The sequence below is a fragment of the Molothrus aeneus genome, chromosome 1, assembly GCF_037042795.1.
Source record: "Molothrus aeneus isolate 106 chromosome 1, BPBGC_Maene_1.0, whole genome shotgun sequence".
In the NCBI taxonomy this organism is placed as follows: Eukaryota; Metazoa; Chordata; class Aves; order Passeriformes; family Icteridae; genus Molothrus; species Molothrus aeneus.
This window is the reverse complement of record NC_089646.1, coordinates 36225909-36249893: the sequence shown is the minus strand read 5'-3', so window position 1 is coordinate 36249893 and position 23985 is coordinate 36225909. Positions and strand designations below refer to the sequence as shown.

The 23985-nt window shown below is 38.7% G+C and overlaps 1 protein-coding gene across 3 annotated transcripts in view; it reads left to right on the top strand.

Annotated features, from left to right (window-relative positions):
- TBC1D5 (TBC1 domain family member 5) overlaps positions 1-21081 on the top strand; it is a 321912-nt gene extending 300831 nt beyond the window's left edge. For all 3 annotated transcript variants that reach the window (XM_066555139.1, XM_066555128.1, XM_066555119.1), the window contains 3 exons: positions 9690-9769; positions 10517-10693; positions 17241-21081. In XM_066555139.1, coding sequence (XP_066411236.1) covers positions 9690-9769; positions 10517-10693; positions 17241-17534 — 551 coding nt within the window. In that variant the 3' untranslated portion in view covers positions 17535-21081. The remainder of the gene's footprint in view (positions 1-9689; positions 9770-10516; positions 10694-17240) is intronic.
- The last annotated feature ends 2904 nt before the right edge of the window (positions 21082-23985 follow it).

The window sequence follows — 23985 nt, the reverse complement described above, 5'->3', positions numbered from 1 at the left end:
TTTCACCAAATATTGAGAACTCTATCATTTCGTGATCACTTTGTCCCAAGCGACCTCCAACCACCACATCTCCCACCAGCCCATCTCTATTTGCAAATAGCAGATCTAACATAGTCCCTCCCCAGGTGGGTTCACCCACCAGCTGTGACAAAAAGTTGTCCTCCATACATTCTAAGAATTTCCTGGACTGCCTCTTTACTGCTGTATTAAGTTCCCAGCAGATGTCTGGCAGGTTGAAGTCACCCACGAGAACAAGGGCTGATGATCTTGAAACATTACCTAGCTGCTTATAGAATAAGTCATCTACCTCTTCTTCCTGGTCGGGTGGACGATAACAGACTCCCAGTATGGTGTCAGCCTTGTTGGCCTTCCCTTTTATTCTTACCCATAGATGTTCAACTCCATCTTCCTTAGTTTCAATTTCGGTGGCATCAAAAGTCTGCTTAATATAAAGGGCCACCCCTCCACCTCTTCTTCCTTTCCTGTCTCTCCTGAAGAGCTTGTATCCATCCAGTGCAGTACTCCAGTTATGTGAGTCATCCCACCATGTTTCTGTGATGGCAACTGCATCATAGCTCTGCAGTTGCACCACGGCCTCCAGCTCTTCTTGTTTGTTGCCCAAGCTGCGTGCATTGGTATACATGCACCTCATCTGGGCTACTGACTTCTCCCCTAACTTAGCCTTGTAATTCTTGGGCCTGTTTCCAGATAGCTCAGCTGGTTCCCCTTCCCCCTTCAAACCTAGTTTAAAGCTCTCTCAATGAGGTCTGCCAGTTCATATCCTAAAACCCTTTTGCCCTTAACAGAGAGGTATACCCCATCTGGTTCCAGCAGAGAAGATGCTGTAAAAGTTTCCCCATGATCAAAGAATCCAAAATTTTGCTGATGACACCAACCCTTGAGCCACTTGTTGATGATGCGTATTCTACTGTTTCTTTCATCATTTTCCTCTGCCACCAAAGGGACTGAGCAGAACACTACCTGAGCTCCTGCCCTATCAACTACCTGACCCAGTACCCTGAAGTCCTTTCTAATTGCCTTGACAATTGCCTTGACAATTAGTTTGAGGACAAGAGAATCACTTTAGAGTAAAAGGTGTAAAAGGGGCACATTTAGAAAGTGAAATATAGACTTTAAGGTTTTTGGGTACAGGGGGGTTATGGAGACAAGATGGAGGGATCAGGGCGTGTCTTGTCCTTCTTCTTCCTTCTTCGTGTCCTCCATCTCCTGTGGTGATGTTGGCATTTGGGGATTGGTTTATGGTGAAGGTGCACTTGCCAACATGGGTGAAAAGCATTGGGAAATAAAGGTAAATATTATGTACGTAGATATTAGTATAAAAAGACATGACCGCCCCGTGGGTGGTCAGAGAGTGCCTGTGAATGCTTGCAGATCAGACCTCTGTTGGGCAGACAGAAAATTTTGTAGATAAGAAATAATAAACAACCTGAAGACCAAAAAGCTGAAGAGTCCAGACTCATCCTTTAAAACGCGTGCCACCCAAGAACCACACTACCCGTGTCGGGGCAGAGACAGACAGCCGAACCCGACAAAGCATCATGGCTTCACTAAGCCAAAGCAAATAAATCCTTCTCTGAGCTTCCCATCCAGGGCTGTTGGCTTTTGCTAGTGGTGCATTTTCCAATTTCACTCCTGCTATCTGTAATGTGTTGCTATGTCCTTCACCAGTATTCCAGTACATCTTTGCCCCTCCATTGTGGATTATGGAAGGGACGTGGAAAAAGGGAAGTTTTCATCTCCCATTCTTCTAAACACCACCAGCATCCTGCCTTTGGGATGGCATGTCAGCTTTCAGCTTTCATAGGTAGCCTGTAAAAAACTGCATGTATTTACAAAATGCCCAGAAATTATGGTATCATGGTAGCAAGAAAAATGAAAACCAATCTTTTGAGAGTTCTTTAGATGGGATCACAGGACATCCCTGCCACAAACATCAAATAGTGCTGGCACTTGTATATTCACTAGCACTTCCTGACATCTTCCAGAGAAATATTATTTGGAAGACTTATTAAAAACAGTTCAAAGCCACCTTTTCACTGTGATTATTGCAAACACCATGAGCCAGGAAGAATAAAATACTAAAATAAAGAAATAAAAACTTACAGGATATAGCTGCTAATATAATTTTAGTTGTGTGAATAGCACTTTTAAAGGTTTAATTAGACTGATTTAATTCCTTCGTCTTTTATCAGTCAGTGCAATTGTTATAAGGATGCATTTTATTTTAAGGATCATTTACAATGGGGAAAGGAGAGGAGGAAGTTGATTTAATGCTCAGTATTTAGGGATTGACATACTGCCCAATATAGATCTGGACACAGTGCTTGTTAAATGTATGCAAGATGGTACTGAATTCTTGTTTTATGTGTCATGTGATGAGATGAAAGGTTATGACATTTTTGTAGGGATAAAATGAAATGGAAATTATTTTGCTGCCCTGTGCTGAAATGAAATACTTCAGCATTTGTTGAGGAAGTAAATGCATTAAATGAGTTCTCTTATGCTTGGGACATAAATAAAATAATCCATGGTTTATAAATCCAGTGTGATTAGAAATGCTATCAGTATAAAAGGCCACATCAAACACAGGCCCATGAGTCTAAGGGATTGCTGTATTTGGTTCAGAATAATGGTGTAAAATAACCTACAAAAACAGCATATAAAGAAAGAACATTAGCAAATTTATTAAATCAAATGTAGGAATGCTTACTGGGAAATAAGTATTTGTTGCATAGCATAGTATACAACAAATATTTGTTGTACAGACTTACTTTCAGACTGTCACTTCTGGTCATTTTACAGATACATATATATATATATATATATATATATATATATATATGTTTGGTTGGGTTTTTTTTACATATGAAGAATAAAAGTGTAATTCTTCATGTTCCATGGATTTTAACCACCTTTTTGTCACTTAAGGGTAGCTTTTAAGGTCAGAAACAACTGGTTCAACTCAGAGCAAGCCTCCTTTCTTTCTATAACAACTGTGCCAGTCCTGAAAGTGCAGCTGTGGTAGGCACCTACAGATGCTTTCATCCCAGTAGTCTGACTGAAAAGGAGATTAAAATAATGAAGCTTACACAGCCCCTCATTACCCAGTTAACAGCTTTCCTTGCAACTTTCAGTGAATTCCTGTTGCTTCCTCCCTGCTGCTCAGTGAGCATCTCTCTTATACTGAAGTACACTGACAATCCACCCTCTCCTCTCCTCTCCTCTCCTCTCCTCTCCTCTCCTCTCCTCTCCTCTCCTCTCCTCTCCTCTCCTCTCCTCTCCTCTCCTCTCCTCTCCTCTCCTCTCCTCTCCTCTCCTCTCCTCTCCTCTCCTCTCCTCTCCTCTCCTCTCCTCTCCTCTCCTCTCCTCTCCTCTCCTCTCCTCTCCTCCCTTCTCCTCCCCTCTCCTCTCCTCCCCTCTGCTCCACTCCCCTCCCCTTAGGCAGTGGTTTCTCTTCCAGTTCCAGCTTTAAGGAAGTAAAACCTTAGCAGAAGCAAATTGTTGTAGAACTAAATTGTTAGTTTCCCCATTATTTGCATAAATATACAGATATAAGGTATATGTTAAGCATAATCTGCTTACTGTGTGTAAATTAAAGTTCACAGCTAAGAATTGATTGTGTCTTTGAGCAAGAGATGGACAAAATTACTTCATGACCCTACCAATCTCCTTCTTTGTACATCTGTGCCCTACTTTGGGTTGATGATTGGTAACTTTTTACTACTGTTTCTCTGATGCCACAAGCATTACCACACTTCAAATATTGATGAAGTGTTGGTGCTCTGCACAACACGTGAATCAGAAGTATAAATACATCACTTATATTCAACACTGTATAAATCATTATATTCAAATAAATGACATGAAGAATGCAGTGTTTCACAGATAATTTCAGATTTTTAGGATCTTAAGTTCTTTAAGACTCAAATGTTGCTAAGTGGTGTTTTTAATATAATGTGTGATTGTTACTAGAAGTGTTGGCATTCACAGTGAGGTAAATGAAAGTCTACTTAGCAGTGTTGCCTTCATCAACACTTAGATCACAAACACTATTGTTTTAGAAGGGAATTTAACTCCTCTCATTTGTATTTTTAATGCTGGAAGGAAAATGCAGTAGTTGGAAACATCCTGAGTTGCATTATTAAACAGCAATATCACTATGCCATACAACATAGTCTTTCTAGAAAGGCCACAAACCAGTGTTAAGGTGTAGAGTTCATTTTTGTGCTCATCAGACCAAGTTCAGGTAGGAAAGCAGTATTTATTGTGAAAAGAGAGAAGGATTGATTATCAGAAGCTTAAGTCCCAGTCTGTCCTCCTAGCCCCTTAATGTTCTTGAAAAGGCAGTCTTGCTGTCACTAGTATATTGTGCAGGGAGTGTTGGAAACATTTTCTGTAAACCCTGATTTCATAAAGACAATCATACAACAGTACTGGAATATGAGTCTGGAGAGTTGGCTGCGCCTTCACATATATAGGAACACTTTTGGCTTTTCTGTTTTGGAAAATGAAGAGGTGTAGTAATACCCTCAGTTCTCTCCTTGCTCCTGCCTATGATGGAAGTGAGATGGTACTTTTGCATTCTGAGTTTGAGCTCTCTTCTCAGTAGTGAAAACAAGGGTGAAAAAAGTCAATTTAACATGATTCTGGCCCTGTTGCTTGTTCACAAGTCATTGATCAGGAGCTAGTAGTAGAAAAGCAGAGTTCATAATGTAGCTTGCAACTATTTCGAGTTAGCTCCTCTCAGCAGGAGTCATCTTCCTGCAAAGGCCCCACGGAGACCAGCTTAAAATAGAAATCATTAGGAGGGAGATGTGCTGCAAAAGCAGCAGTGAGAAAAAACAAAACCTCAGAGAAGTTTGGTTTTTTCCACATCCATCTGATTTTACGTCAAGTGTGCTTTGTGCCTTCATCTGGCAGGGTGTTTGTCTCCCACCTCTTCAGTGGAAGAGGTGCAGATTTGTCTTCTGGATGGATGGGCATGAAGAGATGCCTGGGGGACCTTGTCTACAGCAGACAAGTTTTCCCATTCATGTAGTGCAGCTCCGGTTGCGTGGCTGGGTTTCTTGCAAAATCTGTGTTGAATGCAAGCAAAATTTTCAGTGAAAGTTACTTTATTTAATAAGCCTCTAAAATAATTATGCCAAGGCTAACAGCTTTTCCACATTCAGAGAGGAATGTTTTGAATAGCCCCTTTCCCTGGCCTGGGAACTCAGAAGTGACTGCTCACACCATCATGGAATATAGAGCATTTCAATTGTCAGAGAGCATAAACTTTATCTAATTTTCCTGCTGGAAGCTGCTATGGATGTTTTTCCTCTTTCATTGCTATAGATAGCATGTCTTCAGTTTAAAATTTAGCAATTAATTTAGGGGAAGAGAATAGAAATTGTGATTTTGTAAAGTACTTCTACACGGAGTGTGCATGTAAAGTGATTCACAGTTTGCCATAACTGTAAGAGCAAGAAATAAAAAATATATTTCATCTTAATTTTTAGCTGTTTCAACTGTTGCTAACGAATTCACTACCTGCCACAATTTTTCTCCACATTTTTCTCCACAATTTTTCTCCACATTTTTTATACAAGAACATGAATGCAATCATTTGCATCTTCCTGCTCTGTAGTTGTAGTTGGATTTAAAGTATATCAAGGCAGCTGATCAGAGTCTCACTCAGGAAGTAATTATTGATTTACTGGTCTGGTATCTATCAAACTTAAACAGGTCTGCTCAATGAAGAATAAGTACCCAAAATTAATTCTAATCCATTATATAAAAGGCATTCACATCCTTTGAGATGTGAATCTGGTTTGAGGGCATCCATCAAAGTGGATAATGTTGCTGACTTCTGAAGAGAACAACTGGTTGAACAGCTCTGGTATTTCTGAGGCTTAGTCAGGCTCACAGTCAGGGTATGACAGTTCATTTTGTGATAGTCAGACGTTTGTTAGCACTATTTTGAAACAAATCCAGAGTCTTGTAATGGCAGTCTGCTATCTTGTACATCTCACAGCAGTGCTCTGACCACCAGGTGAGAAGTTGCAAAATTCACTTTTTGTTTTCCTCTACTAAGAACTTCATTGAATAAAGAAATATTGTCTTTTTCTGCAGAAAACATTTGGCATCAGCTAAATGAAATCTTGAAAGAAACAAAAAAAAAAAAAACAAACAAGGCAGTCAGGAATATTTGACCTTAACATTAGCTTACTCTGTACAATAGGATTTTGATAACTTTTGAATAACAACAGCTATCCCAACAGATAGATATTTATAGCACAGAATCAAACTGGACTCAGTTTTGAATAATATAAAAATCACATAATCTCTTTGTTTGATTCTTTGTATCAATGGGGTTTTTTTTAAAGGTAGGAAGATGTTTTCACTTCCAAATTGATATCTGCAGGGTTTTTTTAAATATAGTTACTTTTTTATTAAAAAAAAAAACCAGCTGTGAGGCAGAGATATATAGCAAAATATAAGGAAAAAAATCAATATGTGTCAAATTCATTCATATACATGAAGCACTTCTCTCAGCAATAACATCTTCTATGAAGGTAGAATAATTAAATTATACATCTCAGCTTAAAGTAAAAGTCCTTCAGCTGAGTAATATTATATCAATATATATATCAATATAGCACTCTTGAAATAGTATCTTTTAAAGTATTTCCAGTTGCAAGGGTACCTTTTGATCTCAGCAACTGACTGCCCTATGAGGTCCGTCCCCCCAGCAGTGGGAAAACCCTGGATGAGAGTCCCCCAGTGAGGATGCCGTGCCCTGGCACAGCCATTCACAGGAGAGCAGCTGCAGAGCACAAGCCAACTTCGTGCCATCCCTCCTTTCTTCCCACCTCTCTTTCCAGTCCACGTGGATGTCAAAGGGGGGGGTCCCAGCAGAAGGATGTGATCAAGGAGGCACTCATGCAAAATCACATTGCCTGTATGCTTCACTCATCTAAGGATAATTTTTCGTAATTCCTCCCTACTCACTAGCCAGGGAAGAAGAATGAACAGTGGTAAATTCGGGTTCCACTTATTTGAAAGTTAAAAAACTTTGCATTCAAAAGAGATGAGGGCAGTAGATTAGAAGCCTTATGCAGTTCAAGGACATATTTAAGAAACGGATTCATTGCCAATTCCACAAGGAATTCTGCCTTCCTTTCTGTTTCATTGCATGAGAGAAGGACATCCCAATTTATGCCTTTATGCCTCAGTTGCTACTTATTGGCTGTATTTCCTACCTTTTAGCTCCTAATCTTTTTTCCTCTGAAACAAATATTAAAATCTGGCATTAATCTTGCTAAAGTAAATATGTGATGATACAAACATTTCTATTAATTTTTACTGCTGGGTAACTATCATATTCTATTAATAATTTTTTTTTAATTTCTCAATGTACTGGCTCATCAAGCACGGTTTCAGCTGGGTTTTACAGTGATGATAAATTATTTTCCTTATATTTTTAAAGACTGATTCACAAATCATCTCTAAAGGTCAATAATAATAGTATTTCCACATTATGTGGAATACCTTTCAGCTTTTGTTTTCTTGCTCTTGTCCTCCCAGTTTTTTATATTTTCTCCATTTCGTCTTCAGCAGGTTGGAGGTTTGCTTTGAATTATTTTCTTGGTCCATCTGCTTAGTTCATGTGCATGCCCTAGTTTTTTAGTGTATGGTTTAATTTATGTGGGGATCATACACTATGGAATACTTTCCTTTCTAATGCTGAGAAATGGAAAAGAGAGTTGAATTCAGTGATTCAGGCTGTGGTCAGGCTTGGCTATCCTGCCTGTGAAGGCTTTGGACTTCTGATGTTTCAAATTATGGACCTTTTAAAAAAAGGAAATCCTGCATTCTTTGAAACAGTGGAAAACAGAATGTAAGTTATTCTTTTATAAAAAAATATTAATATATTTTACTTACCAAATTGAGGAAATAGATAATTTAGATATAAAATAAAAAAGCAAGTAAAATGTTGCAATAATTATGGATTTTCTCAATTCAAGATGCTACATATTTGCAGAAAGATCTGGTTTTTTATTATTTCTGGCCTTCATAATGCAGTGTCTTTCTCATGTAAAATTGTTCAATTGTACAACAATTTGACAATTGTACAACATTGCTGCAGGACATTGCCACTGTAGTATAGTAAATAAAGTGTGCTAAATAATGTGAGCACAGATCTCCTTGTTCAGGCAGGCTGCTTATGCAAAGCTGAGTTATGGTACCTTCACTGATACTCTTGACCTTGATCACATCACCTTGACTTTTGTCAGCTGCTGCCTTTCATGGTTCTAGACTCTTTCATTCCTTCTGTGTCTCAGATTGCTTTTTAGCGGTTCATTTAGTACTTAGGCGTGGTTCCTTTCTCCTCTTCGGCCTTTCTATTCCTCCTTTATACCCATTACTGATCTCTGGCCCCGACTCAATTTCAAACTTGTGTTTATACACGAGTTTTAAATCTACCTCTACACTTCTAATCTTTCTTCTTATTCTGTCTCCCACATCTCATTGTATTGCTATTTATTCTGTAAACACAAAACTCATACCAAATTACTTGATGCTTTTACTTGAAACTTCATATTGTGTCAGAGTTGGCAGTGTCATCATATTTGTCCTTGTCAGGATCATCTGTTAACAGCAGTTATGGCTTTTCACTGATTTGGGCCCCGAAGATGCAGGATGTTGTTAAAGACAAACAAATGCAGTGCAGGTGTGGATTAATTGTACAAAGCTCTAATTGTGAAGTGCCTAGGATGCACTCATGAGCGGCAAAGCATTCCTCCCAAATGAGTGTCACTGAGGGCTTTGGGCTCAGTCTGTGTCTGTAAGACAGGAGTGGCACAAAGGAGTGTCCTGTCATTTTCAGTTGACAGATACCATCTCATTCTGCCAGTCTGTCTCTAGGAATCTTTACTGTTTTCTTAAAGAGTCAGAAAGCAGGAGGTGGGAGGCCAGAGAATGAAGTGAGTCTGCAGAGTTACTGGAGTTGTAGTTTCTCTGGGCTGTGGAGTGTGGAATTGCCTGGGGTCATCTTCCTGCAAACACTCCGTACCAGAGTAGTGAAATGTGTTCTTGAAGGACCATGCTGTGGGTATGGAAGGCAAGAGTCTCCCAAAGTGTTGGTACTGCACTGCTCCTTCTGTCAAATAAGTTTTGCTCAGCCCTGAGTCTTTTACCTAAAAGAAGAGAACAGGAGGGGAATGAAACTTTTTTTAGTCCTTCTATAAAGAAGAGTATTGTAGCATCTGCAGTGGCCAGGAATCAAGATGAAGATTGCTGTGCTTCTACCTAAACCTTTCCGTGAGATGCAGCAGATTTCTCTGGTTTTGAATGTTTTCCAAAGCGTTTTTAAGTTCAAAACTGTATGTAACACAGAGGCTGGTGTGATCTTCTAGGGACCAGTAGTAGCCTGAGTTCCTTGGTGCACGGGGGCAACAGAAGTCCTGCAGAGGCAGAGCATTGCTGGAGGCTTCCTGGCAGCAGTGCCAGGCTCAGGCTGGCCTCACCTCTGCAGATAATAAGGTTGTCAATCTCTAGGTTTGGATTCAGAATTGTGTTTGCAGGTCACAGGAGTTTGTTTTGAAAGCATCAGTCAGCAGTAAGGAACAGCACGTTTGAGTTTATTTAGGATGTTTTCTCTCTTTATCTTTCTTTTGATGCTACAGGAAATATTCAGGAAGTCATTTTGCAAGAACGCTTGGAAAAAGAAGATGAAATTCTGGTTTCTTTGGCTGGTTTGAAACAGGTATTACTATTGCATAGCTTAACCTTCTTGTGCCCTTCAGAGCTATTAATCCTTTCTCCTTTTTTTCTCCTATTTATTCTTTTTGTATACTGCTGTTTTGTCTTCTTGTAGCTGTTTTACTGGCGCATCAAACCTTGTGGTGTATTTTTATTTGTAACAATAAAACTCAGCTATAAAGAGTTCAAACAATTTGCACAGTATTTGCTCCTGTGGAAGTTTTGGAGGCCTCAGATCAAAACTAAAGAAGTGCAACACCAAGTGCTGGACTTAAGCCATGCTATCATTTTTCTTAATGCCAAATGTACTTGCTAGACAACAATTATGCCTGTGTCCCCATTATTTCATAGTGACAACACTTGAATATCATTGAATTAAAGAAATACATAAAAGGAGAATGCTGCTGAGCATCTGTAGCTCTGATTATACTGCCCTCTGCTCCCTCAAAATACATTTTATGAAGAGCAATGTGACATATGTTAAACCTATAATGAGGCAGGGAGTAATCTTAACAGTTTTATTCTCTTTAGATTTCCTGCATAGTTGTTCTCCAAACTCTAACAGAAACCACATTTCACTGTTATTCCTATCTTTAGCCAATATAGGTATGAATATTGACTTGCTTCCTATCTTTTCAAAGCAAATATTTTGGGGAAATGGTGTATGAAAGCAGTCTGCACAGAGCTTTAGAAAATGTAGAGTTCCTCCCAGTTTTTAACTTATATCCTTTTCTTTCCTATTCAACAACAGATCAAGGATATCCTGAAAGGTTCATTGCGTTTCAACCAGAGCCAGCTGGAAGCTGAAGAAAATGAGCAAATCACTATTGCTGATGATCATTACTGTTCCAATAATCAGAACAAGGGGGCAGGTGATGTCCTAAAGGGACCTGTCATGACAAAGCAACAGTTCATCTCAGGACAACAGGTAAAATAAAAACATCTCAAGCAGGCCATTGATGGCCTTGGATTTTTTGGAGATTTCCTCTAGCACGTCCAGACATTACGTGGGACACACCAGCATTCCTGGTCTATATGGAGAGTGGGTTAAAAGTATATCTCTAGCTACTGCCCTGCTCTGATTAATTATTTTTATTGTAGCCTTATGCTCCACACACAGATATTTAAGTCTAAGTGTTAGGCATTTGAGGGGAGTTCTTTAACACTGTTGAATCACAGAATCACAGATTAATTTCCTACAAAAAAACCTAAAAATTGCAGGTAAATGTTCCCATACCAAATGTTCCCACATTATTATTCTCATTGTCCTTGTCCTCCAGGATCCCATTATGTAAGAGCTGATTAACTGCATTGCAGTGTATTCATGGCCCGTGCCAAAAAGGAAGTAGCAAGGAGGTTGCTTTTACCTTCTACTTCATTGTATTGACTTTCTCCTTGAATCTGTAAACAATGTTTTCACATACAAAGCATACAGTCATAGGACAGGTTCATAGACAAAGGGTCCTCTCTGTGTAAGACTCAGTCCAACCCAAACGTGATCTTAAAAATAAGTACTTTTGTGCCTGCTCATTTCTATGTTGGAGTTCTATGAAGTCTGCCACCCTGATGCTGATACTCACACTCATAAATCAGTGGCAGCATTATCACCTCAAAGTCTAACTGAGTCTGCAGTCAGTTCAGTTTTGACAAGTTTACTTAGGAACTACAGGAAATATTTATTCATTTTCAAGTAATGACACAGGGTCATTTTGATTTATTACACACAATCCCCCTGAGTTAGAACGCTCTATGTTAAAAATATATATTTTAATTGTATTTTGGTATTAGAGGCAATACAGAGATTTATTTTTTTATACTCAGTAATGGTGAAGAGCAAAGCTTTTCTAGAGAGTTTTTATTTCTTACTTAGCTGTTGTCATTACAATCACTACTTTCTGCCATAATAAAGGCACAGGTTAAATTGATACAGCATATTGGACTTGTCGTATAATGGTCTCCTATTTTTGCCCTTGATCTCCTAGCTTTTTCTATGAAGTGCCTTTTTTTTTCTTTCCAAAATGGTAAATAATGTTTTTTTGATGATTTTTTACTTCTAGAAACTAGAAGGTAGAATGCCATATAACATGGCAGCAACAAGCTGTGTGTGGTGTAGGTGTGAGAGCAGACCCTACTGATGCTGGAGAAGCCCTTACTCAGAGGCTGGTCTAAACCATGTATCATGGATGTGCTGGGACTCCTTGGGTATTGAGAGTGGAGCAGCTGAAGCCTGCTCTGCACAGATTTCTCTCCAGTGCAGATTTTCAGAGTGATGTACAATGAGGTCTGGGCTTATCCCAGTGTGTAGTCAGGGTATATACATGCAGCCCCAGGAACTGGGTGACATCCATGGCTCCCACAATTTCAAGGCTGCTCATAAGTCAACTATGAGAACGTGAGTAGAGGTTGTACAAGCTGAGCTGCTGCAGAGCATTAATGAGGCATTAGCACTGCATGGTTTATGTTTGGAGGTGCAGCACATCCATATGGATTAGCCTCCTCTCCTCTTATCTTCGGGAGCTTCCAATTATGATAATGAGCAACAGCACCTCTGATGGAAAGAAAAAGATTAGTGTTAGAAATGGTACTCCAGGAGGACTGGTGGTATCCTTAGTTGACTGGGGATAGTTTGCCTGTCTGACTAACCAGTCCCTAGTTAGTCTGTGCTGTTTCCAAGCCCTTCGTCTTTAGCTACCATGCATAAAATCAAACAAAAAGAGGAGAGCTTTGGACCCCTTTTAATAAAATACAGGACAATAAAACTGTGGAATAGTGGACTGTGATATTAGACTGTTAATTGGTGGGCTCAGTTGTTGGCCCAAACCAGGCCACAGCCTGGTTTTTAGCTCTGCTGAAGAAAGGGAGGCTGCACTGATGCCCTGGGTCATGCTGGGAGTACTCACAGAGAGCTGCAGGGGGATTAAAAAACAGCCACTTCTAGCTATTTTAATGCATTTCTTGCTAAATAAATTTCTACTCTATTTGCATTTTCTGTGACTTTGGTAATGCCTGTAATTCTATTTGGTGTGATTTGTACTGTAGAGATTATTCTTTGCTGGAGTTATAGGGTTATTTTCTAGGACAGATGAAACAATTACAGGTGTAGCTATTCTATAAATGAGATTAAAATCTGGTCTTTTGAGCCTGGTTGTTATTTAAGTATAAATTATTTATCATGTTAGCTTTTTTTAAAAGTGTTCTTCCTCTTTTTTGTATCAAAATCCCTTTCTGCAAAATGAGGATAAGGATATAGCCCTTCTTTAGAAAGGAAAGCTGCAAAATTAAAAATGCAAAAAAAAATAAGATAAAGGCTAAAAAGAATCAAGCATTTTTTGGAATGTTTGGCTTTGGTAGCAGCATGCAGTTGACAAACAGAAGGCTTCTGTTGCTAAATAATGAATGATAATTAACACATTATCTTGCCTTTATGTCTGTTCAAAGAAGGAAGCAAAATGAGCTGCTGTTCTTCTAAGCTTTCTTGATTTGTATCCTTGCAGTTAGTTTTAACTCATTCACAGTGTGAAGGCAAATGAAATAAGCCTGGTCCTAGTAGCTGATATTCATCAGGAAAAATTGTTTGGAGAAGCCATATGGCAACGGGCGTAAGGTTGTTAACTTTCAAAGCTACTGGAAGTATAATTCTGTCATTTTTCATTTATTCAGTAGTGGCAGCAGATGGGAGAAAACATGCTTCACGTCAGCGTGAGTTTCCTGAAACAGAAACAGGCAAAAGAAAAAGGAAGGAGGTATTTTACCTCTGGAAATACCAGTTCCAAAATACCAGTGTATGCTAGAGATAGGCAAACATTTACAGGCAGCTCCTTTATAGGATTTTGGAGTCAATATCTCTGCTTTGCTGCTTCTCTGTTACTTCAGTGAGCTATAGGTCTCCTTAGCCAAACCAAAAAGTGTGGGTGGCGTGAAGAGTAGTGTTGGGAAGCTCAACAGTAACAACGAGAAATTGGGATGAGTGGTTTTCTTTCCTTTATTAAAGAGCAGGATGCTTTTTCAACTCCACTAGAACACACTCTTGAAAGCAGAATTTAGGAAACTGGGGAGTGCCAGAAACAAAAATACTGATCTTGCTGGGCGAGTGTTTCACTAAGTAAGATCTGTGTCACCCTACATAAAGTGGAGGTGCAAGGGCTATTAGGACTAAAATAAAGGATTCTTGATAGCTTGGAATAATAAAGTGTATTATTTTGAAAAATGAGGCAGTACTGCATTCCCTGAGAGCTTTTAAATAGTGTGGAAAGTGGCCAGGTGAATTATGTGGCAGTGGTTGTTTAGAGGAATGTATATTTCTGTTGTACAGGGCAGGGGAATGGGAACAAAGTTCTGAAATTTTGACTATGGCATTTAGAGCTCCCAAAAAAGTATCAGTACAGGCTGGAGGATTAGGGATTAAGAACAGCCCTTCTTGAGAAGGACTGGGGAATACTAGTGGATGAGAGGCTGGAGATTTCCCAAATGAGCACTAGAGCCCAGAAATCCAGCTGTACCCTGGGCTGCATCCAAAGCAGTGTGGCCAGCAGATCAAGGGTGGTGATTCTGCCCCCTCTGCTCCCCTCTCATGAGACCCCACCTGGAGCATTGCATCCAGCTCTGGGATCCCCAGCACAGAAAGGACATGGGCCTGTTGGAGCAAGTCCAGAGCAGTGTGACAAAGATCATTAGAGGGCTGGAACCCCTATCCTATGAAGACAGGCTGAGAAAGTTGGTGATTTTCAGCCTGGAGAAGAGAAGGCTCCAGGGAGACCTAATTGTGGCTGTTCAGTACTGAAAGGGAGGCTTAAAACAGAGATGGAGACAAATTTCTTAGCAGGGCCTGCTGCAATAGGACAAGGGGCAATGATTTTTAACTAAAAGAGGGTTGGTTTAGATTAGATCTAAGGAAGAAATTTTTTAATGATGAGGAGGGTGTGATACACTGGAACAGGTTTCCCAGAGAGGTGTGGGTGCCCTATCCCTGAAAATATTGATGGTCCAGTTGGACAGGGCTCTCAGCAACCTGCTCTAGTTGAAGATGTCCCCATGCCTCGCCGTGGGAGTTGGACTATGTGACCTTTAAAGGTCTTTCAAACCCAAACTATTCTGTGATTCTGGAACAGAGCCACGGTTGTGTGCTGCCTGTGTCCTCAGCCCCCTGGTGATGGCAGCTGACTCACTGACAGCTCATGAAGACAGCATTTCAAACAGACAAGATGAAAGCAAAAGGCTAATTACTAACAAATGATGCCTCAGCTCAGAAGTGTTTAAACAGTGAAGTGTCTCTCCTTGTAGGATAGAACTCTGTGGTTTTAACTTCATGGAAAATGCTTGAAGTTTTTGACATTTGAACTACTCTGGTTCTGCATGTATCAGGAGGGTTGGAGATCAATTTTGATAACACTCAGAAAATGCTAGTTGTTGATCTTTCTAAAACCAATCTGTTGGGTTTTGTATGAATTTTGTTAAGTCTTCTGTGAAAAAGGAGTTACTACCAAAAACAATAGATGTCAATTTTTATCCATGTGACAACTGTCTTAAATTGGAACAGGTAAAATTTTGGACTCAAGATACTTCCATTTGAATTATAAAGTAGTAAAATTAGTTCATTGCAAAACAGAATATTATATGTTATTAAATATTAGTAGTATTAATAATATAATATTATTATATCTGCATACTTGTAGATAGCACACAAAAATTATAAATTATGAGAAAGGATATTTCAGAATTTACTAGAAAGGGAGATATTTGAATCCTTATTAATATAAATTTGGGCACAATTCTGCATTTGAATATATTTCCCTATTCAGCTGATATTTGTCTTCATTGTCACTTCTAACAATTTGTAATGAGCATTCAAATGACAACCAAAGACTTCCAGCTCCGTCATTTCATCTTACAGTCATTCATAATCACAGGTGGGTTTTGCTTCCTGAGCTACAAGAACATTCTGATCTATAATCAGTAGTCAAAACAAGAAAATAATTTTCACCTATAATGATAAATTTTGCAAAACAAATTTTGCTGGTGGTCATGGATTCTGTAACTGCAGTTGTGGCTTGCTGATACTTGTGGTACTCCAATTTTATATACCATGCTGTGGGTTTGCCTTTATCTCATACAGATTATTCCTGATTTTTCTTTTCTGTAACTGCTTTTTTGGGGGGCTTTTTTTGTTGGTTTTTTTGGGGTTTTGGGTTTTTTTTGGTTTTTTTGTGGAAGGGTTACAGGTGAAGGGCTTGTATTGCCACAAATGTGGCCATACACATTTCCCTCTACTTTTCCTTTTTCTCAGTCATGCATTCATGTAATCAATATATTGGTTTCGGGATGCTTCACCTCTTCAGGATGCTTGTACCTACAGGCTGTTTGGCAGGTTGCATTATTACTCTGAAAAAAACCTGTGTGGAAGCAACCAAGAAAGCAGTCATGTTCTTGCCAGAGGAACACAGCGCTAGACAGGAGCTGAATGCAGCTCTTGCAGCAGGAGACAAAGTGTGGTCCATTTGGGTTGCAAGCAAGCTAAAAGGCTGCCAGTTGTCAACAAGTGAGAAATCCCACTCTGCTGTGTATGGCAGTCTCCCTTTCTAATTACATATAGCTCTGACTGGAAAAGCTGGGATTCTGAGTGTGGCTAGTATAATGGAATATAAGATTGAGACTTCATAGTTTTCTGATGCACTGATACATGGTCTTGATCTACTACCGAAGTGCTCAGGAACACACATTTCCCAAGGTCTAACCAGACAGAATTGGGATTCCCAGACCCTCATTTTCTGGAAGAGTTAGAAAACAGTCAACAACACTAACCCTGGAAGCTCTGGCAGCCCTGATTTTTTTGAACCCAAACTGGTGCACACTAAACCAGGTCTATGGGTGGTTCAGATTTCACAAGTCAGGGTTTTACTAGGAAATTTTATATCAAACCATTCTCCTGACAAGCTCCAAAATGCTATTGTACATGCAAACCAGCAAAAAATTTCTCAGAACAACTTCACTAAATACTACAGGAACCCACTGTGATTACTGAAATCTCCGCAGCTGTAATGTATGTGTTTGATGCTTGGCTGCTGTGGTCACCGCTTGGATGCACTGTGATGATGAGACACGTAAGACTGTTAGAGCAAAAAAAGTATTTTTAGAGTGTTACATTTTATGTTTTTTTAAATTAATTCAGTTGGTCAGAGCATGGTGCTAATATGCCATGGTTTTGGGTTCGATCTCTGTGGGGGTATTCACTTAAGAGCTGGGCTCAATGATCCTTATGAGTCCCTTCCAGGTCAGAATATTCTGTGATTCTGTGAAATAACAAATGATGTCATCCAAAGTTAATACCAACTTTATTTTTCACTTTATTTAGTCATTGCCACTTTGGGATAATAATTATTCCTTTGTCCCATTCCCATATGTCTGACATGCTTCATAAGCCTTGTTATGTGATGATGCTAGTGCTCACTTCAAGTCTTTTCTGTGCCATTGTTTCACAGACTACAACTGATCCAAGCACTAGTGAGAGCAAGAGTGCTGATGACTATATTATGGTTTCCAAAGAAGAGGAGAGAAGTAGAAGTGCTGCTCCAGAGTCGGTGCAGCCCCTTCAGGCACACAAGGAGGCAGCAGTGAAGGCAGAAGCTCCGTCTCGTTCTTCTTTGATATTTTCCGACCCTCTGATGGGCTCCATTTCAGCCTCCTCCAGCAACCTGAGCTCCAGCCCTGATGATGACAGTAGTAATAACAGCAAAGATTCTGACTTTGCTATTGTCAGCCCACTGGACATCTAAGGAAACAGGTTGGGAGAGTTTGGGGAATCTGTCATTACAACTCAGCTCTAATTTCTGTGATTACATGGGTTGGATAGTTCTTTGGATTACAAGGACAGAAAATAGATAAAGGTAGCCCATTTCAGCTGCCAAAAGCCTAAATTAAAATAAAAAGGCAAACAAAAAAGACATAAATTTGCTACTTTTAAAAAATAATATATACATTTTAATAACTGCCTTAAATAAAGACCCAGTAAAACCCAGTTCTAATATACAGTTATTAGTAATTATGCTGTTACCCTACGTAGGAGCTTTGTTACTATAGAAGTGATGCTTTCCCAAAACATAGAGTAGTATATGCTTGGTACCATAATGGAAATGTGTGGATACCTGACATCAGACCTGATGCAGGAAAGACAGACTAGATTTAATATTGTCCTTTTACAAAATATGCTTGACTGAGTTTTCTGTGTAGGAAAGGGTACTGTTTCTTCAGAGACTGTGATTAGAAAAGTAGGGAATGAGTATCAAAAAGATTAAAAGCATCATCCTGGTAGGAAGTTTGTTCTCCCTTGAGGAATCCTAGTTTCTTCAATTTCATCCTGCAATAGCCTGAGGTGTGTTCAGGGCAGAGGTTTGTGTAGTTGTTCCTCAGTGCTTACTGGAGACTATGTGACAAGCTCCTTGAGAACGGAGGCCTACACAACAGAGCCTTATTTGCCTTTCTCTACTTTTTCCCCTTGAGAGTTCCCAATTCACCTCTTTCCTTCTTTATCTTCTACTTCCCCTAGCATGATTTTTTTAATTTTGCTCAGACTACTGCAGTCAAAAAGTCAGTGCAAGGGAAATAACAGGATTTTATAATGTAGACCTGAGCTGGTTGAACTAAAGCTAGCCCAAGTATGATAACTTACCAGGGAAGGTTGCAAACTGAAATGAAATGTTCATAATTAAAAGCACTTTATGTCTCATTGCTATTATCTTCTATAGACTCTGTTTACATATATTGCTATATGATTTCCACATTTCTAATCACAAGAAACATAATGGTGCAGCAGCATTAACCAACAGAAAGTTTTTAATTAACTTTGTTACTTGTTCTTCTATGGAAAAGTGTATTTTTTCCAATCAAGTCCATAATACATTTAATAACAGCTTTCTTTGAGTAGATAAGGGGGGCTTTCTGTACTCTCTGATCCCTGTAACCTCTGTTGGAATTCAGAAAACAGCTAGGGATGAGTAGACCGCTCCTCTTGCAGGGCCTACACAGAGTTAGCTTGAGGAAGGAATGTTAATATGTCACTCTGTCACAGCAGCAAAAAAATGCATCATTTGCTTTTAAGATGCATATACATTATACCATGCAACAACTTCCTATTTGCATGGCAAAGCTTGTGTTTGTTCAAAGTTATGAAATTGTAGTTATTTGCTGCTTAGTCTGTAATTGTAAATGAAGTACTGTATCCCAAAGATAAGGTGACATGTAATTTGCTGGTCTTAGATTTTACAAGGTCTGTGTCAGTGACTGAACTGAAGAGTTAATTGTCATGTAATTACATGGTAGCTGCCATCCTTACATGTTCAAAAGCCACCATGTAGTTCTTCAGAGATTATTTGTGCCTTGTAAAATGTTAAAATACTAGAATGTTATGAGTGGGCATAGCATCACACCTCTCTGCAACAGAGTTATACAAACAGTCAGGTGACTGTTTAGATGAAAGATCTTAAATGCATAACATTTTGGAGAGGTGTTTATTTTAAGCTTCATAAAAGATCACTTTGGAATTCAGCATGCATGCCTGTCTCCAGTTTATTTTATTACCCTGAGTTTGCATGAATACCAGGGGATGGGGTGGCTGGTTGATTTATTTAAGCCTTTCAAGCTTTTCTAGCTTTAACCTATACAGCAAGGCTTGTGGCACCATCAGCAAAGGGTGGCTGTTGAAGAAGTACCTGTGGAAAGAGGAAAGAAATATTCTGGGGACAGAGAGAAAAGTTTTATATTCTGTGATACATAAACATTCAAAGATTCCAGTAGCTTGGCAGGAGAAAATGTTTTTACTTCTTTTTTATTTTTTTAAGCATCAGTCTTTTGATTTCTATTCTAGTGGGTTGTTTCAGGGATCACATTGCTATTTTCTTGAACAGTCTCATTGCCAATGGAAGAGTGTGATTTGTACAGGTTTTTTATTTTTGTAAATTAGTTGTATCTTTAATGTTGCATATTTTAAAACAGTAGTTTATAAAGATTTGGGGAGTTTCTAAGAGGAACCAGTGAATACCAATAAACTGAATGCGTATCATGCCATGGGATATGATAAAAATCTCCAAAAGCAGAGAGACAATTATACCAATAAGATCAGAGTAACTCCAGTCAATGAATCTGGTTTGGTTGTACCATGTCCTTTCACATCTTAAATATGTTGTCTCTGATATTTGATCATAGTGCGGAGATAATGAAAAGTATTTTAGTATATTCGTTAAGTTAGAAACTTGTAAGTTAGAAAAAACATCAAATCATCCCCCTGTTTTGTGTTATGTTAAGAATATACTGAAAGAGAAATTGTCATTTAAAATACAAGATTATTCATTTTCTCTGGAAATGACCTGCTCCTAATGTTCATGGATAACAGTAATCAGATAGAAAAATTATTAGCATTGCAAATTGCTGACAAAAACTGATGCAGCGTTAAGATTGCCGATCTGAGACTGTTTTACTGTATTTACTTCATAAAGTAATAAATATTTATTACTTTAAAGTCTCTTGCATGTCATGTCAGTTGTATGTTCTGCAGAAAGGCAGCATCATATTTTGACTGGGTATTGATTTAGTCGTGGAGCTTTGTATCTTTACTCTGGAAGACCATTTAGCCCGCTTTATTAAAGAAAGAATTAACAAACTTTTGGGTTGTGCTTGTGCTGTTTTCTCAAAAAAGAGGGAGAGCTTTTTGGCTAGAATACTGGAAGTATCATTTCTGAGAACTAGGATGATAAAAACTTTAAAACTATCTATATAAGCACAAAAACTGATTGTTACTTTAATCAGATTTTATGTATGTGATCCAGGGAATAAAACTGGATGTCATTTATCTCAACTAAACAATACAGAATATTTCCTGTTTTATGAAATGTCTTGTATCTGAAAATGAATCAGTATTTACCATGACATAACTTTTCTGTAATTTCATGAAGCTAAGTATAGTGTCATCATTGTGTCTCAATGACAGTGCCAGTATCTGTACAGTACATTTCTGAATCTCTATACTTGAATTCACATTCTTAACTCATGATTCTCCAGTATGTTCTCATTAAATGGCATAGAGGCAACTATTTTAAAGATTACATTTCAGATTTAAGGTGTACTTGTGCCTGGCAGTTACAACGTCATCTGTTCAAATACATCCTAACATGAACAGATTTTCAAATTCTTGGTGTCAGCGCTTAAATAATACTTTTCATTTTGTGCTGCATGCGTTGGTCTAGAATGAATGATTCTAATGATTTATTAGACTTGAAAAGGTGCAATTTCATAAAATAAACTTCATTTGGCTACAGAATAGTAATTACACTGTCTTGTAATCTGTGCTGTTCTTTTGAGAGTGATTATATACAGTCTGTGCATAATGTTTGCCGTGTCCCCAGTCTGCTAGACTCTGGCTTTAGTAGCTAAATTTAGAGATGAAAAAGCATGAAAAAAGGTCATTAGAGTAACAGCAGTTTGAAGCATGCACACAGGCAACTTGATTTCCTGCTTCTCACAACTTACTTAACCACTGAAATGGTAAGGGAGGTTTTAGGTATGTGGGAGGATCCTGCAAGAGGCAAAGTGCACAACCCTGGAACAGACAATGAGCTGGAAGGGTTGCAGCTTGAGACTGAAACTATGGGTTCTTAAGGGCAGGAACCATCTTTTTCTCTGATGTTGTACAACACAAACACTGTCAAAATTAGAATAACAATAATAATAATATACTCATTATTTCACCACATCTTGCTCTTTCAAACTGCAAGCTAGATTTAATCCAATAACAGTAACTCAGATGATAACAGTAGTGTGGGAGCAGCAGAATCTGGTCCTACACTGCTGAAATAAGTGCAGAAGAGGAACAGTCATTTAAATAAATTAATTAAAACCAAAGAAACCTCACACCAGAAACAGGACTATAATATTGCCAAATACAAAAAAAACTGTATTTCTTTCTAGATATATACAAATTATAAGAGGTATTTTCCAAACTGTGCTTCAGATAGCATTTATGTAACTTGTTTAACTATGCCAGGAAGGTTTGTGCAAACCTATCTTTGTTTTTAACTTGTAAAAGCCTGGCTGATGCCAGGATATGGGAACTATTAAAATATATCAGCTGCAGAGAGAAGACATTGTGGTTCCATTTTCTGTGAATGGTAAGAATTTGATCCTTCAAATCCCGCTGATTTAACACTTTCACTGTCTTGTGTGGTAACAATGTGAAAAACCCTGTAATCATTTCCAGAGACCTGATGGGACCTCCACTGTGTAAGGCATCACATGCAGTTGCAGAGCTTTGAGCTGAGAAAGTTTTCACAGCTTTGCCTTTGGCTGTGGGCTTTGGGGACTGTAGCAAAACCAGGTTTGTCTGAATTTTTAACTCCTACGAAGATGCATTTGAAGATTTTACAAATTATCATGTAAGTATTTGAGACCTTTTGAAATATAAATGTTACATAGTTTTGAGATGGAAGAATAGTTGTCAAAATATCTTGATTGCCTGCCTGCTGTGTTAATTGAATTCAGCAGATGGGGAATCTAGCAGCATTTCCAGAGCATCATTAAACTGCCCTTTCAAACAAGAGTATACCAAGCAAACAGATATTAAAAGGCAGATTGTCAGTGGTGTCATATAGCTTTCTGGATAATATATATCTCTCTGCAATAGTCACGTACATGCATCATCAAGCCCCAAATGGAGGGGCTTGCAACATTCTGGAACATGTGGCAGAAAATGTAAGTGAACGTGAGGCTGTTCATAAAAACATTTTTAAAGCTTCAAGGATTAGAATATGCCAAAACAATTTTTAAAATATAAAATAAATTCACACAAAGAATATTTAGGCTTGCAAAGATTATCAGGTCTCAAAAAAGTTTCATTTAGTTTTGAGAAGTTTAATGGAACTCCAGGTTATAGCACAGGGTGACTTACAGAAGCACCTATATAGGAGTTTGGGACTGCAATGAACTTCCTGTGCTTCAGACTTGGAACTTTCAAATTCTGGAGAACATTAATTCCAGTATGTAAGCAATGAATTGCACATGTTTGCTAAGTTGCAAAGAAGTCATGATGGGGGAATTCCTCAGCAGACCCTCTTTCCAAACTTCTTTTGTTCTCATTTCCCACAGTCAAGCCCATCTGACAATTTTGTGGTACCCATAAAAACTTCAGCTGTTTCATCTTCTTGAATAACTGAATTCTCAATCACTGTGATCAAAGTTAGCTGTTAATCATCTCAGGACTCTAATACCCTATGCCTGCAGCCTGGCCACCAGCCCAACCAGTGTGCTTCTTGTTCTCATGTAAAATCTGAAATCTTATGAAAATCTCACAATAGTTCTACAGCAGGTGGTATCCATATTCAGTCCTCGTGACTTCCCTGTGGTAAACTTTATTGTAAGTTTTATTGCCTAATATTTTCTCTACCCATATTTCTGTTGTAATTCTTACAATCAAGAAAAAAACAGAAGAATATCTTGGCTTCACTCAAAAATACTTGGCTTTTTCTTTTCTGCCTCTCCTGGTGAAGTCTCTTTGCTGAGAATTTTTGGTTCTGTTTCTTGTAAAACAGCCTATGTGTATTTATACTGCTTGTGGGGTAAAGTTCTGATATATGTTCTCTTTAAAAATGCTGAAACAAAACACTGATTTCTCCAAACTTTTTCTCATAATAAATGGGGCTTGAGTTAAGCATAAACTTTAAAAAAAAACTGTGAACGGGAGTAGTGTCTGTTTCCAATTTCTAGAAAACTTCATCTTTTAGTAAACACACTAGAGGGCAAATAATGGCTCTACCAAACTATGCCATTTTCTTTAAAAAAAAAAAAATTAATTCCCTATCCCACCTGGTGAAACCATGGAGAGGGAGAACTCTATTTGGGGTAGGGTGCTCCTGGGCACAGGGGAAGGTGGCTTATGGTTGTGCTTGGAGGAAATGCAGGGCACCCAAGGCCATGCCATGCTGACATGTGTTCCCATGCATGGGAAGACCCATCCTTGTGCAGGGAACACAGGCTGCAGTGTTGCTGGACAGATGGAGGATCAGAAGATGAAAATTAGGGTGTTTTACCTTCCATGGATCTTTAAGCTTCAGAGGAAATAAAAACAGGAAAGCAATTGCAAGCATCATTAATTGTGCTGGCATTGCAGTCACTGAAATGTGCTTTCCTCAGTGTTTTCTTTCTGTGGGATGCAAATTTTGCATTGTAGAGGGGCTTATAAAG